The following is a 24,754-nucleotide window of genomic DNA, read 5'->3' as shown; positions in this document are numbered from 1 at the left end:
TCTACATTTGAACATTCATTATATGCTTCATAAAATATTTGTCATCCATTGACAGGCAGATTGCAATCATCACATGTTCCTTTTTTTTTTCCTAATTTATCTAGGGCCCAGTTGGTTTTCCTGGAGATCCTGGTCCCCCTGGGGAACCTGGTCCATCTGTAAGTATACTTAAAATATAGTCCTAGTCTTTGTTTGCAGTAAATTCTAGTTAACCTTGCCTCTTTGTTTTCTGAGGTGATGTCTTGCCTGTAACATCTGTTGCTTTTCTGTTCATGTATTTCTTAAGGTTTAGAAATCTTTAAAAAGTTTTGGAAACTAGTATCCTTAGGAAGATGCTCTGTAGAAAAATAGTGCTTTTATATGAATATATGAAACCAAGTTACTTAATTTAGCTGAATTTTTGTTTTTTCTTTATTTTCTCATCAATTCTGTAGGGTCAAGATGGTGTTGGTGGAGAGAAGGGTGAAGATGGTGATCCTGGTCAACCTGTGAGTTGTTTCTGTCATTTTATTTCAGCTGCATGTTCTTTCCTATGCTAAGAAAGTATCTTTTGCTGAATCGGTGGTTTCTATACAGTCATAGTCTTAAAATATTTTCTAAATATTTTCTATTATACTGAAAAATACCTGTTTATTTCCTTGCAGAGATAGAACTGCCCATATTATAGTCACAATCAGAAGCAAGAGCTCAATTTATTTTAGAAGTAGAAACAAATGATGTGTTAAGAATTTGTGCTGGAGCTGCTGAGGAGCACTGAAAATAGAAAGTCTAAGAAAGGGATGCTGCAGACAAATAATTTCATTAGCTGATCTGATGAAATGAAGCAAAACTTTGATGTTTCTGCTTTAAGAAAGTTAAAAAGTATCTGAGCAATACCCATATTAAGGATCAAAGTTCTTATATTTGTAATTCTCTTATTAAAACATAATTAATTTAAATGTTTTTATTGCAAAAAGGGTTTCCATTTTGGAAAATCTCTTTCTAGCTCTCAAAGTTTTGATTATCAAGGAATTATGCTATATGGTACAGTCTGAAAATAAACAATGCTAGTACATTGAATACAGGGTTGGAAGTAAGTTATAAAATGGGATGTACTTGCAGTCCTCAGGAAATTAGTATCTGTATGACTTACTTAGCAGTAAGTACTGTGAGAGTGTTGTGTTCGTGAAGAAAAGCTCATCAAACTGTTCAGCAGCCCTGAAATATTAAAGAGTATCACAGCTTAGCAGCATGGAGTAGCTAAATACCATCAGTGCACAAAAGCTTTTTCAAGAGAAAGCCACCCACAGAGCAGCTAACTCACAGATATTAATTAAAAATTTTAGCAAAAGTAACAACTTCAACACCTGAGAAAGCAAGAAACTTCTGAATGGGGTTAGGCAGTAGGCTAAGACCGTATGTTACTTCTGAGCAGCCGCTTTCTGGTCTGCAATGTTTTGTTGTAAACAGGAAAAGAAAAAAAAAGAACGATGCATTTCGTATAGTACCGAAAGATGTTAAAAATTTCAGAAGACCACCCTAAGAAAGGATTTGTTGAATAACCAGGATACTTCTCTGTGTGTATTTACGGTACTTACTTTCTGTCTGTTGAAAGGGGCCAACATATTGCAGATGTTTGTTGCATTTAATAAAGATAACAACTTTATCCTTTGTTACCACTAATGGTATATCATTTTCCATTGCAGGGTCCACCAGGTCCTTCGGGTGAAGCTGGCCCACCTGGTCCACCTGGAAAAAGAGTAATTTATTTCTTGTTTCTCTTGTATATTTCTCTTTCTAAGACACTATGTTCTAGAGAATTTCAGCTAATTGTTTTCCATGTTGTGACACTCATCTATGATGTCTGAAGTTTAAGTAATTTAATGAGAGAAATGAAAAAAAAAACCAGAAATGGCAGAGAAACCGTTTAATATGGGTTATGTGGAACCTCAGAACAAAAATACATAGGGAAGAATGTATTCCTTAGCTATAAATGCATTTTTTGTTTTCACCCAAGTTAATTCAGTGTCTGCTAATAGGGGTGAGTGATTATGAGAGCAATACATCATCCTTAGGCACATGACCGCTCGCGGGGAGCTGGAAGAACGTCTCTGTTTTGGTGTCTTTAGCCTCTGAAACAAAATAATTTCAATGCAGCTTTTGTGCAAACCTAGGTGCAAACCTTCTACATGCAAAATGAACAAGCAGACTTTTCTGTAACTTATGAAGCCATTCCATTATTTCTAAAGTCTTTGAAGCTTCTCAGGCTTTAAAATGCAGGTAGTCAAAGCCAGTAAATAATGTTACACTTATAGAACTGTAGTAGATGCATCAATCTTTAGGTCTGCTTCCAAGAGCAATTAGAGGCAGCTTTTACACTTTGAAAAACAAAGGAGGGGGCATCATTAAACGTAAGCTGAGAGCTATTTAACAAAATGTGTTAAATTGCTCTATTTAATAGGCTTGAGTGAACTGACACGCCTAATTAGTTTTATCCGTTTTACACATTAATCTATTTGCTTCACGAACTTGCAAAACATTTATCACACTGTAAATGATTATGGTAGCATTAGCAGCCTTATCACTAGAACTGGAATATGGTTCGATTGAATATTAGCAATTAGTATGTTTGTTCAACATCAGAGTAGAACTTCCTGGTTTATTATACAGAAAGGCAGTAGCTCATTCCTGTAGATCAGATGTATTGCATCTGATTGTACCTAGGCAAAAAAAAACACTTTAGAAACACAACTATCATGTCACCTGCAATTTGACACATTTCCAATTTAGGGAAAAATGTATGGCCAAATATAGCCAAGTAATCCCATTCCTGAATTCTGAGGAAAACATTTTGTAGAAATAGATTCTACATTGGGTGAGTACCTGAATGGCACAAGCTTGTAGAGAGCCAGTATTGTATTGATCTTATACCAGAGAAAAACAGGGAAGGATTGAAAGCTTCATACTTTGCTGGCAGAGTGAAGACAAAAAATGCTCTTCATTAGTTTTCACCAGTTGTCCAGTAGAATCAATTGCTGCTGGAAAAGCCCTAACAAGTGTTCTTTCATCCAGACTAAGAAGGACATACCATTTCAGTAGTAATTCCGCTGTCTAGAGGCACAGCTCTGGCTATTCTACTAGAAAGCAACATTCAGCCCCATTTTTTGTTGTTCTGTCTCTGAAACAACAAGCTGGCAGAGCTTAAGATTGATACTTTTAAATCTAATCCCTTGAACTCTTCACTGTACAGTCTCCTTATTTATTCTGTTACTCATTTTCATTCCCCTCTTTCCCCGTGTTCTGGAACTGACCTGAACTGAGTTTCACTGCCTGATCTTATGAAATTAGGTTTATTACCAGGTTTCAGAATTTTGAGCAATCTGTTTCTAGTATTGCTGGTTACAAAGAAATTCCTTCAGCTTTCCCTGGGAAGCAAATTCTAGTTAGAGGTGGACATAAATATTTTTTTCTCATTTTATCTAAGAGACTTCAGCTACAGATACATACTTACAGTGACATTCAACTATCAAGTGAAGGCCAAGAATAAACTATTCCAATGCCTGCTTATCTAGAAATGCAGGTACAAAGACTGAATCTCTCTACGGTTCTGGTTTTACTACTTAATTCTTTACACAGTATTTTTGGACTTTTTCTTTGTTTTGCCATAGTGTACTGGGTAACATCTCTAGTTTGTATTGATTTCTGCCTGACAAATGTTAAAAAATAGCATGAGGAAAAGACACCATCAAACAACATTAATTCTTAAAACAAAAAAAAAAATACAATCAATCAAAATCAACACAGAGAGTACTTCTTGCTTACATTCCTGTCAGTCTTTCAGTGTGCTAGGTCTTTCAGTCTTTCAGCTGTGTTTTCTGCTGTTTGCCTGTTTTCTTTATTAGAGTCAATTAGATGTGTTGATCACGTACAGATAAGGCTCCACATATCAATCTCAAAATGTTAGGATTTAAAATGCAGGACTAAGATAGACTTTTATTATAAACTGGACGCCATCCTGCCTGCCTTGAGTAGGACAGATGTCAATACTGCAGCAAAGCCAGCCTCTAAATTTTGAGAAGCAAACATTCAGTTGGTTAGCTGCCTTTATACACAATGTTGAATATCTTAGGAAAAAAAGGAAGTGACGTGAAGGAGTTTTTTTCCATTTTGGCTACAGCGTCATGCTGCCTCAGCAGGGTGCACACACCACTTAAAAATTAAGCTGATTTTTCTCTCTTGACTGAAAATGCACAGAACATCTAACAATACACCAGGTTCCTATCTTAATAGACTGATGAAATGTGGTAACGGCTTTCTGTGTTGGAAATGGTGTTTTTAGTCAGATGGCAGACAGCTATAAACAACAGTTTAGATTATTTTAATGAAATTATGAAATATGGAAGAGCAGAAAAAAGTCCAATAGGTTCACATAACAAAAACTGACAACGATTTTGTTTCTTTTGTTTTCTCAGTTCTGCATAAAATGTATCAGGCTATATGTCCAAACTTGAAGTGTAATTATCATAAAAATTACTGTGGTCGCTGGAGTCACGAGGGTGGGAAGCCTTGCATTGATGTAAAATTAATGTTATTGAGATCTTTTCTGTCAGTTAAAATTTGTCAGACACTCTAACAACTCAAGTGTAGGAAGATAAGATAAGTAATAATTAGCCATAGAAGCACCATTTGTGTTATGCCAGCAATCCCAGCAATTAGAAAGAGCAATTCATTTAGCTGCTTGGTGCAGCATTGGCACGGTTTGAGAATGAATGCACCCCCTTGGTTTAGCAATCATGATTCACTGTATTTGTAACATAGCGATCACAGTGTTTTTAACCCTGCTAATTCATGTTGCAACTGCATTTCTAGATTATGTACAGGCCATATTTCTCAAATACAAACTGCTGCGCTCAACCTTTTTCAGTTTCTTAGGTTGGGTAGATTATAATCCATAAAGGAGCTTGAGTGAAAGGAAATTTCAAGCAATAAAGACAATGGGCATGTAAATGAACTTATGTAAGAAAAAAAGTCCTGTTCCTAAAATGTTCCTGAGTTTGTTTATGTACCTGCTAATCATTTTTCTTGTTATCGCTGTGAACTATGATCCCCCAAACCCATTACAAGCAACACAAAGGGGTATACGCATCAGATATTATTATTGGAACAGCAGTGATTTAAATTATTCTTTCTGTTTTAAAGAGTTGGCCATTAGACCAGCTTCTCTGTATTTTGAAGAGGTAAAACTAAGTCCTTTGCCACTTACAGCTCTTAAAAATACCAAAGAGAACAACCTATTGACACCCACAACAAATGACCAAAGGCCACAGTGGGTAACTTAATTAATTTTGCATTACCTGTGATGGAAAGCCTGAGATATCTCTGTTGGCCAGAAGGTTCACACAGTACTGCAGATGTTCAGTTCCACCCTGGAGAAAGCTTAATTTCAGAAGCAAATGAGTGATCTTAATATACTTCTATGTAAATAGTTATTAAATGAAGGTAGATTTCCAGGAATTAAATGAAAACTGATGGAGTTGCTCAAGGTATGTGCCAGTGGATGGTGAAATATATCAGGCTATTAAAAGTTTGGGCTAAATTCATCTCTAGTGTAAAAAATTGCTATTAGGTCAAACTCTGGTCTAAAGCCCTGAGCTCACAAAGCATATAGGTAGAGGCTCAGCTGGAAGAACAGTTTTTGTCTGTAAAATTAAGAATGTGTTTTAGTGCTTCACTCTTAGGGGCCTGCATTTTTTGTCTATTGTTATGAAGTAAAAAGCAGTAAATAAATGGGCTTTTATTTATTTTCAACAAGAATTTTTCTTGTTGCTGGTCCTTAGAACATTTTTTTTTTAAATCTATACATAACAAACTACTTGCTGCATTAATGAGCAGAAGAGTCTAAGGGAGTAAGTTTTATAGGTTCAGAAAATCACCTTGTATTTGGGCATCGTCACCTTTCTTTTGCTTTAGGCTCCTCATTGGCTGGCAAGAAATAGCTGCTTGTCAAGACATTTCCCAGGCTAAAAATTAACCTTGTAGGAAAGCAGTTGGTCCATTATCTTGAGTGCATCTTTTCTAAGCTAAGTGGATATAAAAGAACCATTTTCTGAGGAGTACATTAGATTCTAGATACTGCTTCTGTTCATAACTGAAGCTATGAATATTCATTCCCTGACCTGAAAATCAGCCCTTCATGTTTTGGAGGAGAAGAATGCCTTTTTATTTTTCAGAAAATGAAAGATGAGTGACATAAGCCGTAGGTAGCCACAGTGCTGTTAGACGACTGCCTTCACTTGAACCTTATCCCATCTCTACATCCCCCTGCAGTACCAAGTTCTGTCTTCTTAGTCAAACAGAGCTTTTGCAGAGTAATAGCAGGAAACCTGATACCAAGAGCTATTTGTAGTCAGTGTCTATTTCATTCCATACAACCTGTAGTCAAGTGATTTTTTTTTTTCCCTTCATATTTACTGGATAATATTAAGGCATGTAGCAATTTTTACTGTCCAAATGTAATCAAAAGGCCATCCCTGAATTAGAGAATAAAGAAGTATCTGCCATAAGACAGGTTGGGATTTTTATCCTGTGAATAAAATGCCAAGAAATAAATTCAATGGTTTTTTTGTTAGCATTTACTACTATATTAGTACAGTGTGGAAACTGCACTGTCAGAATTTTTTTCACTGGTAATATTTTAAAAAACTGAGATTATGAGCTCAGTCTCCATTTTTTTACAGGGACCTCCTGGAGCAACTGGTGCTGAAGGCAGACAAGGTGAAAAAGGTGCAAAGGTAATACGTTCAAGGGTTTTTTGTTTTTTTTTTTTTTTTTTTTAGAAGCATGAAAATGTAAACTATATCTAAATGAAAAGTAAATTGCTTATCATGCACTGAGTTTGAAACTTACTTACCAATGTAGTAGTAGGTAAACTGTAAAATCCAAATTAAGATCCAGAATTAGTAGCAATACATAACGGAGTACATGTTGGACTCATCCTTATATGAAGCAATCAAAATTTTGTTCAGAAAACCATGCTGTGCAGAACACTGTTTTAGAATAGCTTTTAAAAAATGGAGTGAGGAAACTTTACTCTCACTTTGCTGCTTGTCTATCCCTACAGCGCTAAGCTTCATCAGCTCTTCCTCTCTGACCTGTTGCTTATATTCTTTCTAGGGTGAACCTGGTGCAGAAGGGGCTCCTGGAAAAACAGGTCCAGTTGGTCCACAGGGACCTGCAGGGAAACCTGGCCCAGAGGGTCTTCGGGGTATTCCTGGCCCTGTGGTAAGTAAGCAGAGCATAAAATCATATTTTAAATGTTGCATTTCTTGTATACCCTCTGGTAAAGCAAACTGTGTTTTTTCTAGGGAGAACAAGGTCTACCTGGAGCACCAGGTCAGGATGGCCCTCCTGGGCCTCTGGTGAGTACCCTTCCTTTCAGTGCCAAAACAGAAAAAGCACCCTTTAAAATATACCATTAAAGCGTCTGTGCTTTTACAGAAAAATGAATGTACGAGTCAGTTCTTAGCACAAAGCCACTATTCTTTGCTGGTAAAATCTGATACACAACTGCCTTCCTTTTACTGCTCTACTTTAGTTGGCAGCTGTGCTGAACACTGCTGAGTTATACCAGGTAAAAAGTGGAATAAGGCAGTGTAAAAACAAATTCTTTAAATCCCCTGAATAGAATTAAAAATAAAATTAAACTTATAATCAAAAAATCTACTTCTGTCTTCACATCAGCAAAGCTTTATACCTTAAATGATTGTTTCCTTAGCAGTGGTAAATTTTATACATCCATTGATTTTAATGACTGCTAATTTAGGAAAACATTCTTCATAGGGTAAGAGTTTAGGTCTTAGAGAAAGAAAAAAATTAAATCAGAACTTGGGCCAAAAAGATTGTTCTACCAAAGAAGAAAACATGCTAGTTTTATAAAAACGAACAGCAGCATCGTGTCTGTTCTTTGTGGCAGTCCCAGGAAATATAATCCATGACCAAAGAGTTTAAAAGCATCTGAATGAACCAAGCTCCCACTTCCTAGGGCATCTAGGGCATACCACAGTTCTGCTACGTGTTCATAATATGATTAAAGACAGGGAAGTTTATAGATTACATCTGTCAAATTATATCACTGCTTCTATTTACACTTGCTCTTTTAGTGCGTTTTTTTTTTTTTCTAACAAGCTGAAAAAACAGCGCAAATTGCAAGATAATGGTGTTCTTATTCAGCATTATGTGCAGAAATTCAAATCTAAACGATATGGCCAGCAGATGGCAAGCAACGGTTTAGTGACTGTCATAGCTGAGTGACACATTAGGAACAAAAAGCTTCAAAACAAAACATGGACTACTAGAGCGTGGTGGAAAAATAAGTGTTAAACTCTCAAGGCATTTTACACTTTGCAAACGATGTTACCACATAGTAAGTAAAATCTACTCTGTTATTTTGGCCAGATTAACTATGCCGGCATGTACAATCAGATTACTTTAGGAGAACAGGGCAATAAGGGGCTGCCCTCTACTTCACAAACTATGTGGTTCATACAGGGGAAAAGGAAGGCTGTGGGCAGGAAGTGTGAAGGAAATCCTCTGTTATTTTTCCTGTATGGACTTAGAGGCTATAAAATATACAGGTCCTTGGGTAGCATTAGTACTGAAAGTTTTTGCGCTTAAGCTATATACCTGAACTCAAAATCTTTCCAAAGAGCATTCCTGGCTCCCCAGTGAGAACTCAGGGTCTGAACATCAGCTATAAAATTTTCCTATCAAAATTTTCCAGCATATAAAAGTGAAAGTGGAAATAATGGGGAATTTAAACTGAAATACTGCATAAATCAAGACTTTTACGTTAAACCAGTCTTTCACTTTCATGTACATATGCGAACGTGAGCAACTGCCTTTTCTTTAATTGACTGGAACACTTTCAGTGTATGGATGAAAATATTAGGATAACTATTTACAATTCAAAAAAATGTTCCAAACATACAACTTCTTAACCTGTACGCAAAGAGTTTCAGGACACATATTTTTATGCCCCACACACTGGAAAGTTGGTTGGGGGTTTTTTTTGTTTTTTTTTTTTTCTCCAAAGAACAATGATCTGGTGCATAGGTGTATCTATCAGTCGCTTCTGTGCAAATAATTATAGATGGTATTACAATGGCACCTACATATAATTTCATTTTTCTCTGTGCCTTAGCAAACGCTAATGAGCAAACAATGTGCTGAGGAAACCTTGCACTATAGTTCTTTGTTGCCCTTTATTTCAACATTCTAATTTTGGCTAACGTTTCATGGATAAGGTATTGCTTCCAAGTGAGAGGTTAGGAACAATGAATGAGAAGCTGCAAAAAAAAGGACTCCCCTGTGCTAAGCTCACAATAAAAACCTCTTCTCTCCCAAGAGTTTATGGTGGGACCACCACCATAGTTTTTAAATGATGTGTCCCAATTTGCAAATAAAATGTATGGGGGACAAATGAGGGAACTGAGAACTGATCTCCTCTGTTACAGTTCTGTGCTGAAATCTAAAAGCCAATGGACAATTATTCGGCAATAATAAGCATCCCTCTCCCACATGTCAGTCACCAGAATCCTCCAGATACATCACCAAAGATCTCTCTTCCAACATTTGACAGCTGAAATATTCAATTCAAATTGGAAGCTGCGTGTATTAATGAACTATGTACTCCCAAATGCACAGGCTTTCTGTCAGCTCAACAGGAACTTTTTTCAGATGCATTGCTGCAACTTAAACTTTATTTTGGATTTTAGGGAAGTTACGTTTATATGTACAAGTCGCTGAGGTTAGGTTTCCCAGCTTGCCCTCCCTCCCTCCACAGTCGATTGCTATCAGGAGTATATGAAAGCAGATTTGCGGTAGAGCATAAGACCAGGTGAAAATGTCTGATTCTGTATTCCAAAAGCTTAAAAATTTCACTTTTCATTCATGAATTATGTATTTGCCTAGACTTTTGCATCTAATGATATCCTGAAGCAGAGATGGAAAGGATACACACTGAATAATATTTTGTACGTGAAGTGTTAGAGCGCTTCTGAATCTGTGCCAAGTTGAAAAGGTCACTCATTACGGCTATCCGTATCCTAACTTCACAGATGTCCGCTGCCAGCAGGACACCAGTAGGGATGAGATACTGACTCACTCTAGCAGCGCTACGCCTAAGGCATACACGTTGAGTGTGAGATAAACAGCCTCTGAGAAATGAATGCCTTTTCTGTGCTTGCCTGTGCGCTGCCTGGCCTGAAGTTTTCTCCTCATTCTGTACAAATTACACAAAACCCACATTGCCATTCTTGTGAATCTCAGAAGATTTCTCAAATCCCTCAAAGTTCTTCTAAATTTATAAAGAAGGAATAAAGTTTGGTTTTTTTTTCCTAGAAAGTTGGAGGGGAAAAAAAAGGTGCTTTTTTTTTTTTTTAATAAGCTTCATACATCATCTTTTTCTGTGCCATCTATACAGCTATATTTTTGACTATTGTTAAAATGGATAGCTCTTATGACCCTAGTAAAGATTAAAAAAAGCACTGTCAGGGAAAGGAAGCTTGTGTTAAGATATAGCAAGATGATTGAGTGGTTTTTGCAAGGGATGTGCAGAAATTAAGACCTGTCCATGTGAATGTGTTTATCCTTCGCAATAATTTCCCAGGTAGCAAAAGTGCAACGGAGTTTTCCAACAGATTTGCTAAACTTCGGTTTACATTGGAACCACCTGAAAAAAATGAGTGGTTTGGGTTGTCACTTCCCCACACCCACCCCAAAAATACGGAGGGGCTTGTAGAATGGTTCTGTTGACCCTGTGTGGGTTGTTTACAGGTCTGTTTCCTGTCCCAGCATATTTTTGTTTACAGAAATCTAGCTGCATGGGGTAATATTTAGAGACAACTGCATGATAAAACTTAGAATGAAGAGCATTTCTTACTCAGTTCATAATGTAACGTCTTTACTGTGCTGCAAAAAGGGGGGCTTGTAAATACATCTTAGAAATTGAGCTGCTTATATGATGGTGAACTATGTAAGTGCTTAAAAGGCATCAGTGTAACACCTCCGTAAGGCAGGAGTATTATTCCTATCCAACACAGGAATTCATGTATCTAATCACATTTCCAAAAGTGACAAAGGACCATGATCAGTGGAGCTAGCACACCTAGATCACCTTAAGTAAGCTTGCAATGTTGAGTAGAAAAGACTTGAATATTTAGAAAATACAGATTTAAATGCATTATTCGTGGTCATACAGGAGTTTCAGGTGGCAAGTCAAGGAAACCATAATCCCAAGATAACACCCCGGCTGCTGAAACAAAATATGAGGTAGTTCTCCAACAAAAAAACATTGAAGAGCAGTTGTTGTAAGCAACCTGATTTATATTCTGCAAAAATCTTACTGAGCTGTAGTAAACTGGAGGAAAATAAATTAAGAGGCTGCTTTCCACACTCTCACGAAAGAAAGGGCTAAAATAAGCAACTAAAATAATGTACATAATTAAGGTGGAAGTAATAGTTGAAGGCATGTAATGTAACTACAAACAAAATTAGGCTAATCAACAAAAAAATATTTTAAATTCTTTTTAAATATCTCTTGCTTTACTGCTTAATAAATTTCTATTCATACAACCCTTCATAGGTTGCTAATTTTAAAGTAATGTAAATGCTACAGTAGCATCATTATGCCTTTTTAAACATACATTTCAACTTTATTTTGGGCCCTAAATCACAACCATCAACCACTGAATGACTGTACTTTGACTAGCACTGCCTTTAATAGTATTTCAACAAAACATGATCTGTGCAGTATGTTAAAACTTATTTTAACATTACTTCTCTTGATTTCTTTAGGGTCCACCTGGCTTGCCTGGCCTGAAAGGAGATCCAGGTTCCAAAGGAGAGAAGGTATGCTTTATTCATTGCTTGTGCCTTTGTAATTTTGACTCACTCTAAAAATCTGTATAAAATTAGCAGAAACGTTAGGGACTTCGTGTTAGAAAGCAAGACAACTTACCTTGCCTAGCACTCAGCTTCCTGTAGCCTTAATAGTAATCATGAAGTTTTAAGCCACATCTGATATCCTGGAGATACATAGAAAGAAAAAGCTAACCTGTGTCGTCATCTTTTGACCACGCGATTCTTCCTTGCAATAAAAATCCCAAAGTCATTGATATAATGAGAACAAACAGAGTCGCAACCAGTATTTGAGATTTTTATTTTAAAACAACAAAGTGTAAATATTTAACAGCTATAACACTTTATTTTGAAACAATAGATTGAAATATGCAGGATAGCATTTTCTAATGGATTCCCAACAATTTATTGATTGCTTGTGTATCAGACAAAAACTGTATCGAGAAGGGGATATGAATATGATTACATCTTCTGAATTTCAGGTTTTGTTTATTGTCATAGTTTATCCCCGCTTGGGACCAAGCTATGCAGTCTCTCGCTCACTCTCCCCAGCCTCTGAGAGAATGGAGGAGAGAAAATATAACAAAAAAGCTCAAGGTTTGAGATAAGGACAAGGAGAAATAATTGAAATTACCATTATGGACAAAACAGACTTGGGGAAAACTATTTATTTATTATGAATAAAACCAAGGCAGGTTAATGAGAAAGAGGGAGAAAAAAAAAAAACAACTTCCCCCCGACTCCTCCCTCTTCCTGGGCTTAACTTCATTTCAAATTATCTCCACCTCCTCACCCTCTACCCTGAGCAGTACAGGGGGGAAGAGGGAATGGGAGTTGCGGTCAGTCCATCACACGTTGTTTTCAGCCGCTGCTTCCTCCTTGGGGGAAGAACTCCTCACATTCCTCCCCTGCTCCGTTGTGGGGTCCCTCCCAGGGGCACAAGAAGTTCTTCGCAACACAAGAAGTTCTTCGCAACCGGCTCAGGCAGACGCCTCTCAGAATCTCTTCACATCTCATCTCCTCTCCACTCCTTGCAGCCAGGCCGGGCCCAGTCGGCCGTCCGGCGAGAGGCCAGAGGGTGAGGCCTGCAAGGCCCACGAGGCTCGCTAGCCCCCTCCACCCTGCTACGCAAAACCCGCACATTTATGTGCTTGGATCAGCTGTTTATACAGTTACATGTGGGGAAAAATGTGCAACTTCATAATATGCTTATAGCATCTAAATGTGAAAGCTAGTATGGAATTTGTACTTACAGGTACTGTTATTGCTCTATCAATTTCAGTAAGAAAGAACTATGATGCACTTAGCCCTCTTGCACTCAATAAGCGGTCACAGCTTGCAAATAATCTCCAAGTCTGAAGGCCAACAACAATGAATATGCTTTCAGAATAATTTGTTTTCAGGTTAATGGTTCACTACCAATAGTGACAACATTGAAAGCTCTAATTTGTGTATTTGCAAAGCACATTTTCTTTGTATATATTGAGTTTTAACTATTTTTTCTTTTATCTTGTTTAGGGACATCCTGGTTTGATTGGCCTGATTGGACCTCCAGGAGAACAGGGCGAAAAGGGTGACAGGGGTCTTCCTGGCCCGCAGGGATCTCCTGGAGCCAAGGGTGATGCAGTGAGTAAAACATACCAGTGTTTTTATTCAGGTTCAGTGCAAGCGAAGAGTATGTATTCCAGTCTTTCTTTTAAGAGACATAAAGTTGCTACAAACGTTTAACACCCAGAGGCTCCCGCTAGTGGTTAAAACTTTCCTAGGCATTGTACACAGACAGTGAAGTTAAAAGAGCTTAAAATGAGATCAGAGTGTTTCAGAAGATGAAGAAAACACCTACAGGTAAGTTAGGGATGCTAGTAGCACCAATCTCATCATGTTTATTAACTGCACTACCCAGAGTAGCTTCCTTTCTCCTAGTTGTTTAAGCCATGTTTTAAGACACTATGTAAAAAGTGAGGTTTCCAAGCCAATCTGAAGGGCGACACAGCTGTGTCTGTAAGTACTGCAGCATAACAACTCAAACTGTCAAGCAACTCAACTGTCAATATTTTAAACTGCCAAACTATTTTGGACCCTAGCAGATGGCCTAAATCAGAACTGATCAGGGTTGGACACTTAGTAGGACTACCTTTTTCATAGGTATGCATTTTTTTAAATCCAGTCCAGTATGTAGAATACTTCAGTTCTGTACTTATTCTCTTGTTCTTTCTTAGGGAATTTCCGGTCCTGCTGGTCCACTTGGACCCCCTGGTCCTCCAGGTTTGCCTGTAAGTAATCCAGTCATCCTGTTCAAAACACCCCTGTGTTGTGTGGAATATCCTCCAACGGTAGTTATATGTTCTTTTCCATAGGGTCCCCAAGGTCCTAAAGGTTCCAAAGGATCCAGTGTGAGTAATTCTCCTCCATATTTTTTTTTGTCTTTTAGTTAACTTTTTAAGGGGAGAGGTGCTGGAGCACCTCTCCTATGAGAGAACAGGCTGAGAGAGCTGGGGCTGTTCAGCCTGGAGAAGAGAAGGCTCCGGGGAAACCTTATAGCAGCCTTCCAGTACCTCAAGGGGGCTGCAGGAAAGATGGGGAAAGACTCTTCAGCAGGGCCTGTTGTGATAGGACTAGGAGTAGTGGTTTTAAAATAGAGGGAAGTAGATTCAGACTGGATATTAGGAAAAAATGTTTTACACTGAGGGTGGTGGAGCACTGGCCCAGGTTGCCCAGAGAGGCAGTGGATGCCCCATCCCTGGAAACATTCCAGGCCAGGTTGGCCGGGGCTCTGAGCAACCTGATCTGGTTGGAGATGTCCCTGCTCCTGGCAGGGGGGTTGGACTGGGTGGGATTTAACGGGCCCTTCCCACCCAAACCATTTTATAATTCTATGATTTTTCTGTGTGTTATTTTTGAACATTGTGCAGCGTGGTCAGCACTGCGTTTCTTTTATTGCTTTATAGGGTCCTGCTGGTCAAAAGGGTGACAGTGGGTTACCTGGTCCACCTGGTCCTCCCGTAAGTAAGATCTCTTATTTGACGTGCATGCACATTACACTGACGTGATGACCCTGTGTTGACAAGGGTAGAAAATCACACTTGTGAACTTGCAGATAAGGAAAATATTAAAGATTGTTTGAAAATTCATTTTTTCAGGAAACACAGATCCATCAGACACTGAAATACATTGTCTGCATTGAAAAAGCCATTAGAAACTTAAAAAAACAAACAAACAAACAAAACCCCTCACAATAATTATTTAATGTGTTATATTGAAGCACAGGAAATGGAATTGTTTTAGTTTCCCCTGTTAATACTCTTCTGTTTCTACTATTTTTTTTCTCATATCATAACAATCTACAATGAACACAGTCCAAATCTGAACGAAGTGTTTCAATTTCTTTAAGTGAAATACTGCTTTGTCATAGGAAACATCCACAGTTGTCATTTGTCACAGGCGATGCCTGTGGTTGAAGGAATTGCCAGGCATAAAGAGGCAATTGCAAGTCAATTCTGCAGGCTTGACTTACGTGAGGGCAGCGCTCTCTTTGCTGAACAGCAATGTAGTGAGAAGAGTTCAGAGCACAACAATGGTTTGACCTTCTACAACCATCTTTTTCTGCAAGTAAATCAAAGCCCATAGGCGTAAATCTGGAGGAAATAAGTGAAATAAATAAAGAATTTGAAGAAAGCCTGTTGAAAGCATCTCTAAGCTGCGTTCCATGCTCTTCCTGTGCATATTTATGCAGCTGAAAAACAAACGGAAAAGGTAACCAGATACTTTGTTCTCCACTCAGGGTCCTCCGGGTGAGGTAATCCAGCCGCTGCCAATCCAGTCGCCCAAAAAGACAAGAAGATCTCCTGATTACATGTTATCTGATGCTGGCGATAATATTCTGGATTATTCCGACGGCATGGAAGAGATCTTTGGTTCGTTGAATTCACTGAAGCAAGACATTGAGCATATGAAGTATCCAATGGGCACCCAGAATAACCCAGCCCGAACTTGCAAAGACTTGCAGCTCTGCCACCCGGACTTCCCAGACGGTATGTTAATATTGCATGGCTGAAGTTACGATCTGCTAAGATACTTCGGCAGAATAATTAATTAGTGGTAGATGGTTAATATAGTTAATACATACAGTCTCATTAAATCCATTTTTTGCAGATACAAAAATTTATAAAATGGAAGTAAGAGATGTTCTCTTGCTAAAAGCCAAAATTATTTAAATACGTAACATGATCTGGTTTTAGATTGAAAACTTTTGAAAGTGATAAATAAAAAACAGTTAGTGTTCTGAAAGGTGGGCCTTGCATTTTCAAAACTATCCAATCAGGAGAGGGGCGGAAGATTGATGCCATTTAGATCGACGGAAAGTAAAATCACAAATGCTGGGGATAGCTAATCACAGCATGCTGGGATAGCTAATAGCTTCTTTTAAAAGAACTGGGAATTATTTTAGTAGCTATGTACTTTAGCTTAGCATAGTAATATAAAATAGCATTGGTATTATATGAGATTTATTATTGATTATGACTCTCAAAAAATTTACTATTCTTTTACCCTTAGAAACAATAATTTGTTCTACTGCATGACCACTGTTTGTTCCGTATCATTTAGCAAATAGACATGCAAGTTTCTCTGAAACTGTTCAATGCTGCTAAGCACTAGCTTAATAAAATGCATGAACAAGACACTGTGTTCTGAAGAACTGTCTTGATTTAATCACTTTTTGGTTTTTTTCTTTTTTTTTTTTTCCCCTAACTGAGTTTACCCCTCTGGAAAGGTTTAAATGAAAGCCAGCCTTCACAGAGTTTTCATCCTTTCCTATTTTTTTTTTTATTGCAATGGATATTTTTCTCAGTTCAAAGCAATATCTGTCTGTTTTTAAATGGGAGGAATAAATAGATTTTGACAGTTTAATAATATTTTATTGCTTTCACTCTAGATAGATAAAAACAGATGGTTGCCTTGAGGAACAGTTAAGCAGTGTATGTGCTATATGAAAAGCATGTATTTAACAATTCAGTACCTCCATAATAATGAATGTTTTTTTCTAGAACGCATTCACCTTCTTCATTTACCAATTTGTTAATTATTTGGAGCTTTAATCATACAAATGTAATCTTATTTTGGGTAAGAGAAAAGAAAAGGCATTCATTATCCAAAATTTTCCAGGGACAAGACGTAGAGGTAGGAAAGACTATTTTCAGTAAATACAGCCTGAATTGGTAGAATTTTAAAACACCCTAAATGTGTTGTCTGTGCCCTGTAAGCAGAAGACAGAACGGGTGAGAGGATTTGTCATGCCTCTTTGAAACCTCTATTGGCTTGAAACTGGATTAGGTGTCATTTGCTGTCCTGCTGTGAAACTAGCTGGAGATAAGGACCCACGTCACAGAAATTATCGGTATAATTAGAAGGGTAGATTTTTAATAGCGCTGATTTTTAATGGACCTTGGATTGATGATGGTTATCTGTCATGCCCAGCCTTAATCACCCTAGCACTGTAGGCCCTGAATCCTCAATCATCCCACTCTGGTAGGACTGCTGACACTGTGGGAAGCCTCATGCAAGTTTTAACTGTCTCTCCCACTATGTAACCTAACCAAGCATTAATTCAGGTGTTTTTATCAAATAAAGCAGCCTGAAGTGTCACTAGTGTTGCAGCTTCATAACCCAGTAGTAAAAAACTCTCTCAATGGAAGCTTTAGGTACTTGTGCCAGCTGCAACCTCACAAAGCCCTGTGCAGCCGTCTTACGTAGACAGATGTGCAAATGATGCCAAATTTTGCTCTCTGACCTCAGCCATATCTTATTTCTGCTTAAGGCTGCTTCTGCTCTGCTCTGACAGAGTGATGTCACCACAGATACTAATTATCCTTCTAGCAGAAATACTGAAATGGCCAAATTGTTGAGACCTGCAATGTGTGTTTCACATGTAATGTCCTTCCACCTCTAGACTGAGGTCTCCACAGTTCCTCCAAAACCTCAGCAGTATCCTGCAGTAGTCATGGTTTGAAATAAAATTAGGCAAAAACAAAAGGATGCAGATAAAAATAGACTTTGATCCTGGTGTTATGTTTCATAAACAACAGCAGCAACAAAGCAGAAGGCAGGAAAGAAAGGGTTGCTTTCTCATCATTCAGATAAAATAACTTTGCTACAAACTTCAGAGGACCATTAGGTAGCCATAAAACCTGGATCTTCCAGATACCATTTCTGCTCTAGAAGGCAAATATTTTCTCATTTGTTTTAGGGGAATATTGGATTGATCCTAACCAGGGCTGTTCTGGAGACTCCTTCAAAGTATACTGCAATTTCACAGCAGGTGGGGAAACGTGCATCTACCCAGACAAGAAATCTGAAGGAGTAAGTACCAATCTGTGCTTTCAGCTGGCTGTTGACAGACCCTGCTGTGCTGTTGCAATGTTGCACTAAAGAGGATAAACACATTGTCACATTTTCATAGATGTCTTTCTGGTTACGTTGAGGTTCGCGTAAATGGAATGAAGTGATAAAAGGTACACAGAGTTAACAAACAGCATCTTCATTCTTTTGCGCAGACAGGGAATCGGTGCACCTGCTTGCTCACCTTTCACTGTATTTCAGAATGCAGCATAGCTGTGCAGCTGGTTAAAGTGCATAATCTAGCAATTGACCCCTAAAAGCTAAACTCTTACTGTGTTTCTCCTCTGGATTTGTTTATATCTATTCACTTATAGCTATGCAAAGTAGATGTAAAACACTGTGTAGTAACAGTGTCCTCACTCATTGTTATAAATTACCTCTAATAGGGCAGATGGTGTAGAGGAAGGCTTTCTAAAAGCTTGCCTAAATGAGAGACATCTATCAACATCAACACCAGTGAATATTCTAATTTAGACACTCTTCACAGGACCAATTTATACCAGCGGTTTACCTGAACCCTAACAGATGACAGCAGTCTCCCTGAAATAGAACTAGTTCTCTTTTGGATCTTTTGGATCTTTTGGATTCCATTTGAAGTCTTTAATTTGAAGGCACTCTGTACAAGAAAAACATTCTGTTTTAGAGCTTTAAAGAGGCTGAGAGCTCAGAAAAAAAGAACCATTCTTTACTACCTGCTGTGAAATTTTTCTCAGATAATGTAAAACCTTCACAACTGTTAATGTATGTTTTAAATATTTTCATCTCTGCTGTTTTACCACACAGGTTAGAATTTCATCGTGGCCAAAGGAGAATCCCGGATCTTGGTTTAGTGAATTTAAGCGAGGCAAACTTGTAAGTTGTCACTGCAATGTAACAGTTCTTCACGAATCAAGTATATGTTACAAGGGATCAACAGATCCCAAGGACTTTTTACAAATATTTAGATAACGAAAAGACTTTTCAGCCCCAGCCTTTTTGCCCTAAATATCAGGGCAGCTGTATGGCTTCTTGCCAGTGGACAGCAGAATCCAACTCTGCATTGTCCCACAATGATCCCAATGGTCACCTGTATGGCTGATGGTGAGGATCTGGTTGGAGTAATTGTCTTTTTCCATTAGAATGAAGCTAAAATATGTAGTTGTTTATCCTAAATATATTGCTACATGAAAATCTATTTACTGGGTCATAGCTTTATTGAACATCAAAACTCAAAAAAAAGTAATATGTGTGGGCTGATTTTTTTATTAAGGACAGTTATGTGGTTCTTTTGTCAACAATAATTTTGTTTTGCATTTTAACCAAGGAAATACATAAATATTCATGTAACTCCTTATGTTTTCCAGCTTTCCTATTTGGATGTTGAAGGCAATTCTATTAATATGGTCCAAATGACGTTCCTTAAACTGCTGAGCGCCTCTGCCAGACAAAACTTCACTTACAACTGTCATCAGTCTGTCGCTTGGCATGATGCATCATCTGATAGCTATGACAAAGCACTAAGGTTCTTAGGATCAAACGATGAAGAAATGTCTTATGACAACAATCCTTACATCAAAGCTCTTCACGACGGCTGTGCAGTAAGTAGAGTTTCAGAAGAGTCTTTACAAAAACAACCTGTCAAAGTAGAAATAAAACGAATTCTTTTTTTCACAGCTTTCTTCTGAGAAAAGCTTTCTAAACACTTTATTTTTAATAGACTGCCTTTCAGTAGATTTTTAACTACAGCACACTAGTCTCTTATTTAATTTTCATATATGGACCAAACCAAAATAACTAAGCCAAGCAACCGAAATGGAATGGACCTGGCATGGATACAGGCTGTATGAACTAAACCATATGTATGTACCCCAACATAGTGAATTAATTGCATAGTTTGATACGTGACATAGTATCTCCTTTTCTAATTTTTGGTAGTCAAAGCCAGGCAAAGCTTGTGGACTGTACCTTTCAAAGTCTTACCTTAGCTCAGCTAAAATCCCTGAAGCTCTCCAAACATGCATCAGCTGTCTGATGACCTCTCTGGGAGCGTCTCTGTAGGCATAGCAAGAGCTACATCTTTTCAGAAACAGAATGGTGTCCTGTGTATTTGTTTTGCCTTTGTTATCCACAGTGGGTGAGTGTAGGGCTCCAGAGAGAGCTGGAAGTTATTTAGTCACTAGACTGAGGCCATTCAGTTCTACCAGCTTGGATGCTCATCTAAACTCCAAGGCCCTGGCATAACTGAAAGGGAGGGGTCTCAGCAAGATATGAGAGACCACCTGAACGAAGTACAGTCCTGATAACTAACATGATGGCTCGGCTGGATGATAGAGGAGGTAGAGAACCTTTGTTCAGAAGTAATGGTGTGCCTTCAAACCTGGTGTCTAAGTGCATCAGTTGGCAGTCCTGTCAGACTGCTACTTCCTTTTGTGTCCAAACAGCTGCGGTACTAGTTTGTGAGACGGTTACAGTCTGTCTTCTTAGAAATGGGTCTTTGTTTTTGCCTTTCACAACTAATTAGTGATTTCTTCACAAGGAAGACATGCCCACTGCTATAGGACTACTATTATTATTCGTTAACTAGTATAGATGTGAACTCAGAATTCTCTAAGAAAAAACTTTAACTGTCTTTCTTAGGTAATTTTTTTACTTGTAGGCCTGTTTGTTTTAGTAAGTCAAAAAAAGCCTACTAAGGGCTGAGCTCTTTCTGAAATCCAAAATATTCTGTGTCATTTTTTAAAAGAAAATCCTAAGAAAACAAACTTTAGAGTTCATAATGTCTGGTGCATGAGAGGGACAGTAATTTATACGTTCTGCACTTCAGAGATAGCCTGTGAAGCTCTACAGCACATACTTACTGCTCTGATATATAACCATGTTTGCGTTTGTTCCTTCTTCTTTTTTAACAGTCAAGAAAGGGCTATGCAAAGACGGTGATTGAAATCAACACACCCAAAATAGACCAAGTGCCTATAGTTGATGTGATGATCAATGACTTTGGTGATCAGAACCAGAAGTTTGGATTTGAGGTCGGTCCTGTCTGCTTCCTTGGTTAAGCTTAAGACAACATCAGATCAGCAAAAATGTTGCACTTTGGTGCTACCAACCCACTTCATGCCACATGCAAGTTTTGAATAAGGATGGCATAGAAAACATGTCTTGCTGTGTATGTATGTCTTATCTAGAAAGTAATTGTTGCCCTTGTAGGGCCAGAATCACATGACTTAAACTTATTTTGCAAAGATGCTGTGGCACAGACAGACAACACATAGGGCTCACTTTAGGAACACTGCCCTTTGGATTCCTTTGGTGCTGTAAAAAAAAAAAAAAAAAAAAAGAATGACATGGTGCTCCTTCATTACAACAAAGAGGTGTTAAGAAAGTTTTTAAATAAACTGTAATTATTCTGTGTACAGGACTATACTGTTATTTCTCTGTCCATTTCCAAAACTTGCATGTGTCTCTGAATTGCATCTGGCTCTTATTTTATAATTGCAAAACTACATTGTCAATACTGTGTATGTATTCTGAAAAAATAAAACTGTCATTGCCAGTGAAGCCAATTCCATTTCTGAATGATTAATAATAAAATCCCTTTGTATATATTGTTGTTGAAGAGCTTTGTTATTTGACATCGCCAACAAAATTTAAGGTGGCAAAATGGGAAGATCTTGAGCAGCACACTCGCAACAACTGTTTTCTGCTGGTATCACTCTGCGATGATTCATTTCAATAACGAACCACCTTCAAAGGTGCTGTGTTCCATGGTGCTATACCTCAGACTTCTTATTTTCTTTTCTAATTTCAGAATTTCACAAGATACCTGTATATACCTAAAATAAACAAGTTTATATTTTTGGGTGGGGAAAATATGTAAGAAAAAAGCCAACTTCTCTGTAAGAGTCTGTGTGAAATGAAGTAGTCGTATAGCTGTCCTTTTTTTCTCTTTTTTAATCTCATGTGAATCTGTTTCCATTGTGCTTATTTGGTCTGCATAAATATTAAAACTGGATTCTAAACAGTTATTTATGGATTTTTGCAGTGTTTACTTAGATTTTTCTGTAAGCAATGATGGATGTTCGCTTCCTGAACTGGATACTAACAGTTCCACAGAATGGTCCTATACAATATTTGCCCATCCCATTAATATGAATTATTTTTTTTCCTTGTTATTTGAGCTGAAGGGCAGGGATGCAATATGTCTAGGTCATGTGATTCTACATAGTTGCTAAGCAACATACGAGGGGACTGCTTCCTACAGAGCTGTCTTTGACCCCAACTCTTACAATTTGTTATTCAAATCTCACCAAAAAAAAAGTTGATTTGGCCTTCCCTCAACATTTTATTCAAGTAGCTGGAAGTAGAAATTACATTTTAGCTTTACAAGACACAAATCCTTTTGTAATTATTTTTCATAATATATGTAAGACTTGAAAAGAAAAGTTTGTTTCTATTTCTTATAAATTGTTAAATTAAATAGTACTAGCTTCTGCTGGATCGTTTCCAACTGGTATTTTCTTATGCACGTTTATACATGTAAAAGTGAGATTTCAAAAGTCAACTTCTTGCTGTTCATATTTTCTTTTATTTTTGAACCAAAGTTTGTAACTGTCACCTCAAAGAGGAAAAATACAAATTTTATTAATAAAATCAAGTCTTGTCTACCTGGATTGGTCATTCTTGTTTTTCGATGTCCAACACTCGCTCACTGTCAGGACTGTAACTTCACTCTGCTTCCAGACCGTCCAGACTCAAGAGAAAAAAAAGAAGTAATCTTACTACACATCCTGGCAAGCACTGGGCAACACCACTAGAAGAGAATTGTTAACAGAAAAGATGGTGATGTGGCTGTATGCAGCAAGGCTGATAATTTCACATTTAGTTTCTATGGATTTGTAGCTGCAGCAGTCCACATCATAGTAGCAAACACGAGACAGGAACCCAACAGTCTTTCTCTCTTACCACCTACAATATCTAGTGCTTATCCTTGTAGGATCCCAGAAGGCAGGCAAGTGACCCTAATTATTGCTGGGAAATGGAAGACAAGAACTAGACCAAGACCTAAAAACTACCGGAACACAGAATTTCCAGTACTTTCTTTCAGGTAGTAGAACCAGAACTGATGATGGGTCCCAAGCTAGAGCCATGACATAGGCCATCGGGGACAAGCAATACCAGGATTCAGTGGCCTCTTCCCAAATGTGTTTGGGTTTTGGTTTTTTTTTTTAAATCTGATAACTGTTCTTTATGAACTCTGGTTATGTCCATGCCAGCTGTGAAACCAGCTCAAGTAAGCTTGGCAGAGGAGCAGTTCTCAAAGTTTCTGATTAAAGGGGAAAAAAAATTGCCATTATGTATTTCTGTCCTTGTCCAAGGAAAAAATTATGCTATTTATTTTTCCCTCGACAGAAGTCTTTTATCAGCACTGCCTAACAACAACAAAAACAAACAACCCCAAACAGAAGAACACTCTTCAGAACTGAAAATGTCACATAAAAAAAAAAAATCACATGAGTCCTTCTATAAAATGAACCTCAGATTCTGTAGTCAACTGCTAATAGGCATAAAAACATAAAACCTCAGATTCATTATATGCTGTTATTATTTAAAAAAAAAGACTACTCCAAAACTATGCAAGTGAAATTCCTTACTCAACCAAGTCCGTAAGAAAACAAGGATCAATATTTTTTCACATCAAAATTTAAAAACCTGTGTAAGCACAAAAAGATTTCAATCGCTATGCAATATCTGGATCTTTACCTCTAGAAACTGCCAAAACAGAACTTGGATGTTCTGTGATCTTGAGGTTTCACCCTACCTCAGAGCAGACCAGGCAGTTTTTTTTTTCCCCTTGAAAGCTTGTTTTGAGCCTCCGTGAAGAAAGAAAGGCCGTACTGGACAGGGTTTCTTCACTGCAAATGCAGACGTTGCTGTCATGTTGCATGAAAATGGCGTCAGAAGGCATGCAGCAAACACAAGGCAACAAATATTACAGACTGAGGCAATCATCTGTCCAGAACAACACGGACATGCAGCGGAGATGTAAATGAGCAGCTACACCTATAGAGGTCTAAACTGTCCTCCGTGTGCAGGCATAGAGTTTCTTCTCTTCCCTCTCTCCTTTCCTTTCTCTGATCCTGGATAGGACAACAACAACGCATCAGGATTGTCACATTTCTGCAAAAACTTCATAAAACGTAATTAAGTTGTTTTTTTTTTTTTTTTTTCACTCCAAGTGGGCAGTCGTTATGACTAAGGTCAACACTCACCTTGCGACGTAAAAAGCTACCCTCTGTTTCAAAAAATAAGCTTAAGATTCCTCCCCTTGGGAACAGCCTTGTTAATTTTAAAATGAAACTTCTCATGCTAATGCCTTAATAGCAATTGATTTTCTACTACAAGCACTCTCATTTTTCTGTACATGAACACCTTCTATTGTACACATACCAAAAATAACTTGAAAATGACAAAACCAGAATATTGA

General features: G+C 37.8%; 1 protein-coding gene across 1 annotated transcript in view; it reads left to right on the top strand.

Annotated features, from left to right (window-relative positions):
• The window catches only part of COL11A1 (collagen type XI alpha 1 chain), a 144,793-nt gene extending 121,853 nt beyond the window's left edge, over positions 1–22,940 (top strand). The window contains exons 52-67 of the mRNA XM_086753159.1: positions 105–158; positions 435–488; positions 1,686–1,739; positions 6,717–6,770; positions 7,153–7,260; positions 7,344–7,397; positions 11,833–11,886; positions 13,414–13,521; positions 14,115–14,168; positions 14,253–14,288; positions 14,844–14,897; positions 15,677–15,926; positions 18,140–18,252; positions 19,075–19,143; positions 19,635–19,868; positions 21,180–22,940. Of these exons, the coding sequence (XP_086609285.1) occupies positions 105–158; positions 435–488; positions 1,686–1,739; positions 6,717–6,770; positions 7,153–7,260; positions 7,344–7,397; positions 11,833–11,886; positions 13,414–13,521; positions 14,115–14,168; positions 14,253–14,288; positions 14,844–14,897; positions 15,677–15,926; positions 18,140–18,252; positions 19,075–19,143; positions 19,635–19,868; positions 21,180–21,326 (1,497 nt within the window). The 3' untranslated portion in view covers positions 21,327–22,940. The remainder of the gene's footprint in view (positions 1–104; positions 159–434; positions 489–1,685; positions 1,740–6,716; positions 6,771–7,152; positions 7,261–7,343; positions 7,398–11,832; positions 11,887–13,413; positions 13,522–14,114; positions 14,169–14,252; positions 14,289–14,843; positions 14,898–15,676; positions 15,927–18,139; positions 18,253–19,074; positions 19,144–19,634; positions 19,869–21,179) is intronic.
• The last annotated feature ends 1,814 nt before the right edge of the window (positions 22,941–24,754 follow it).

This window comes from Chlamydotis macqueenii, chromosome 8 (assembly GCF_036417535.1).
Source record: "Chlamydotis macqueenii isolate bChlMac1 chromosome 8, bChlMac1.mat, whole genome shotgun sequence".
NCBI classification, from domain to species: domain Eukaryota; kingdom Metazoa; phylum Chordata; class Aves; order Otidiformes; family Otididae; genus Chlamydotis; species Chlamydotis macqueenii.
The sequence above is the reverse complement of the archived record's forward strand: the minus strand, read 5'-3'. Positions and strand labels throughout refer to the sequence as shown.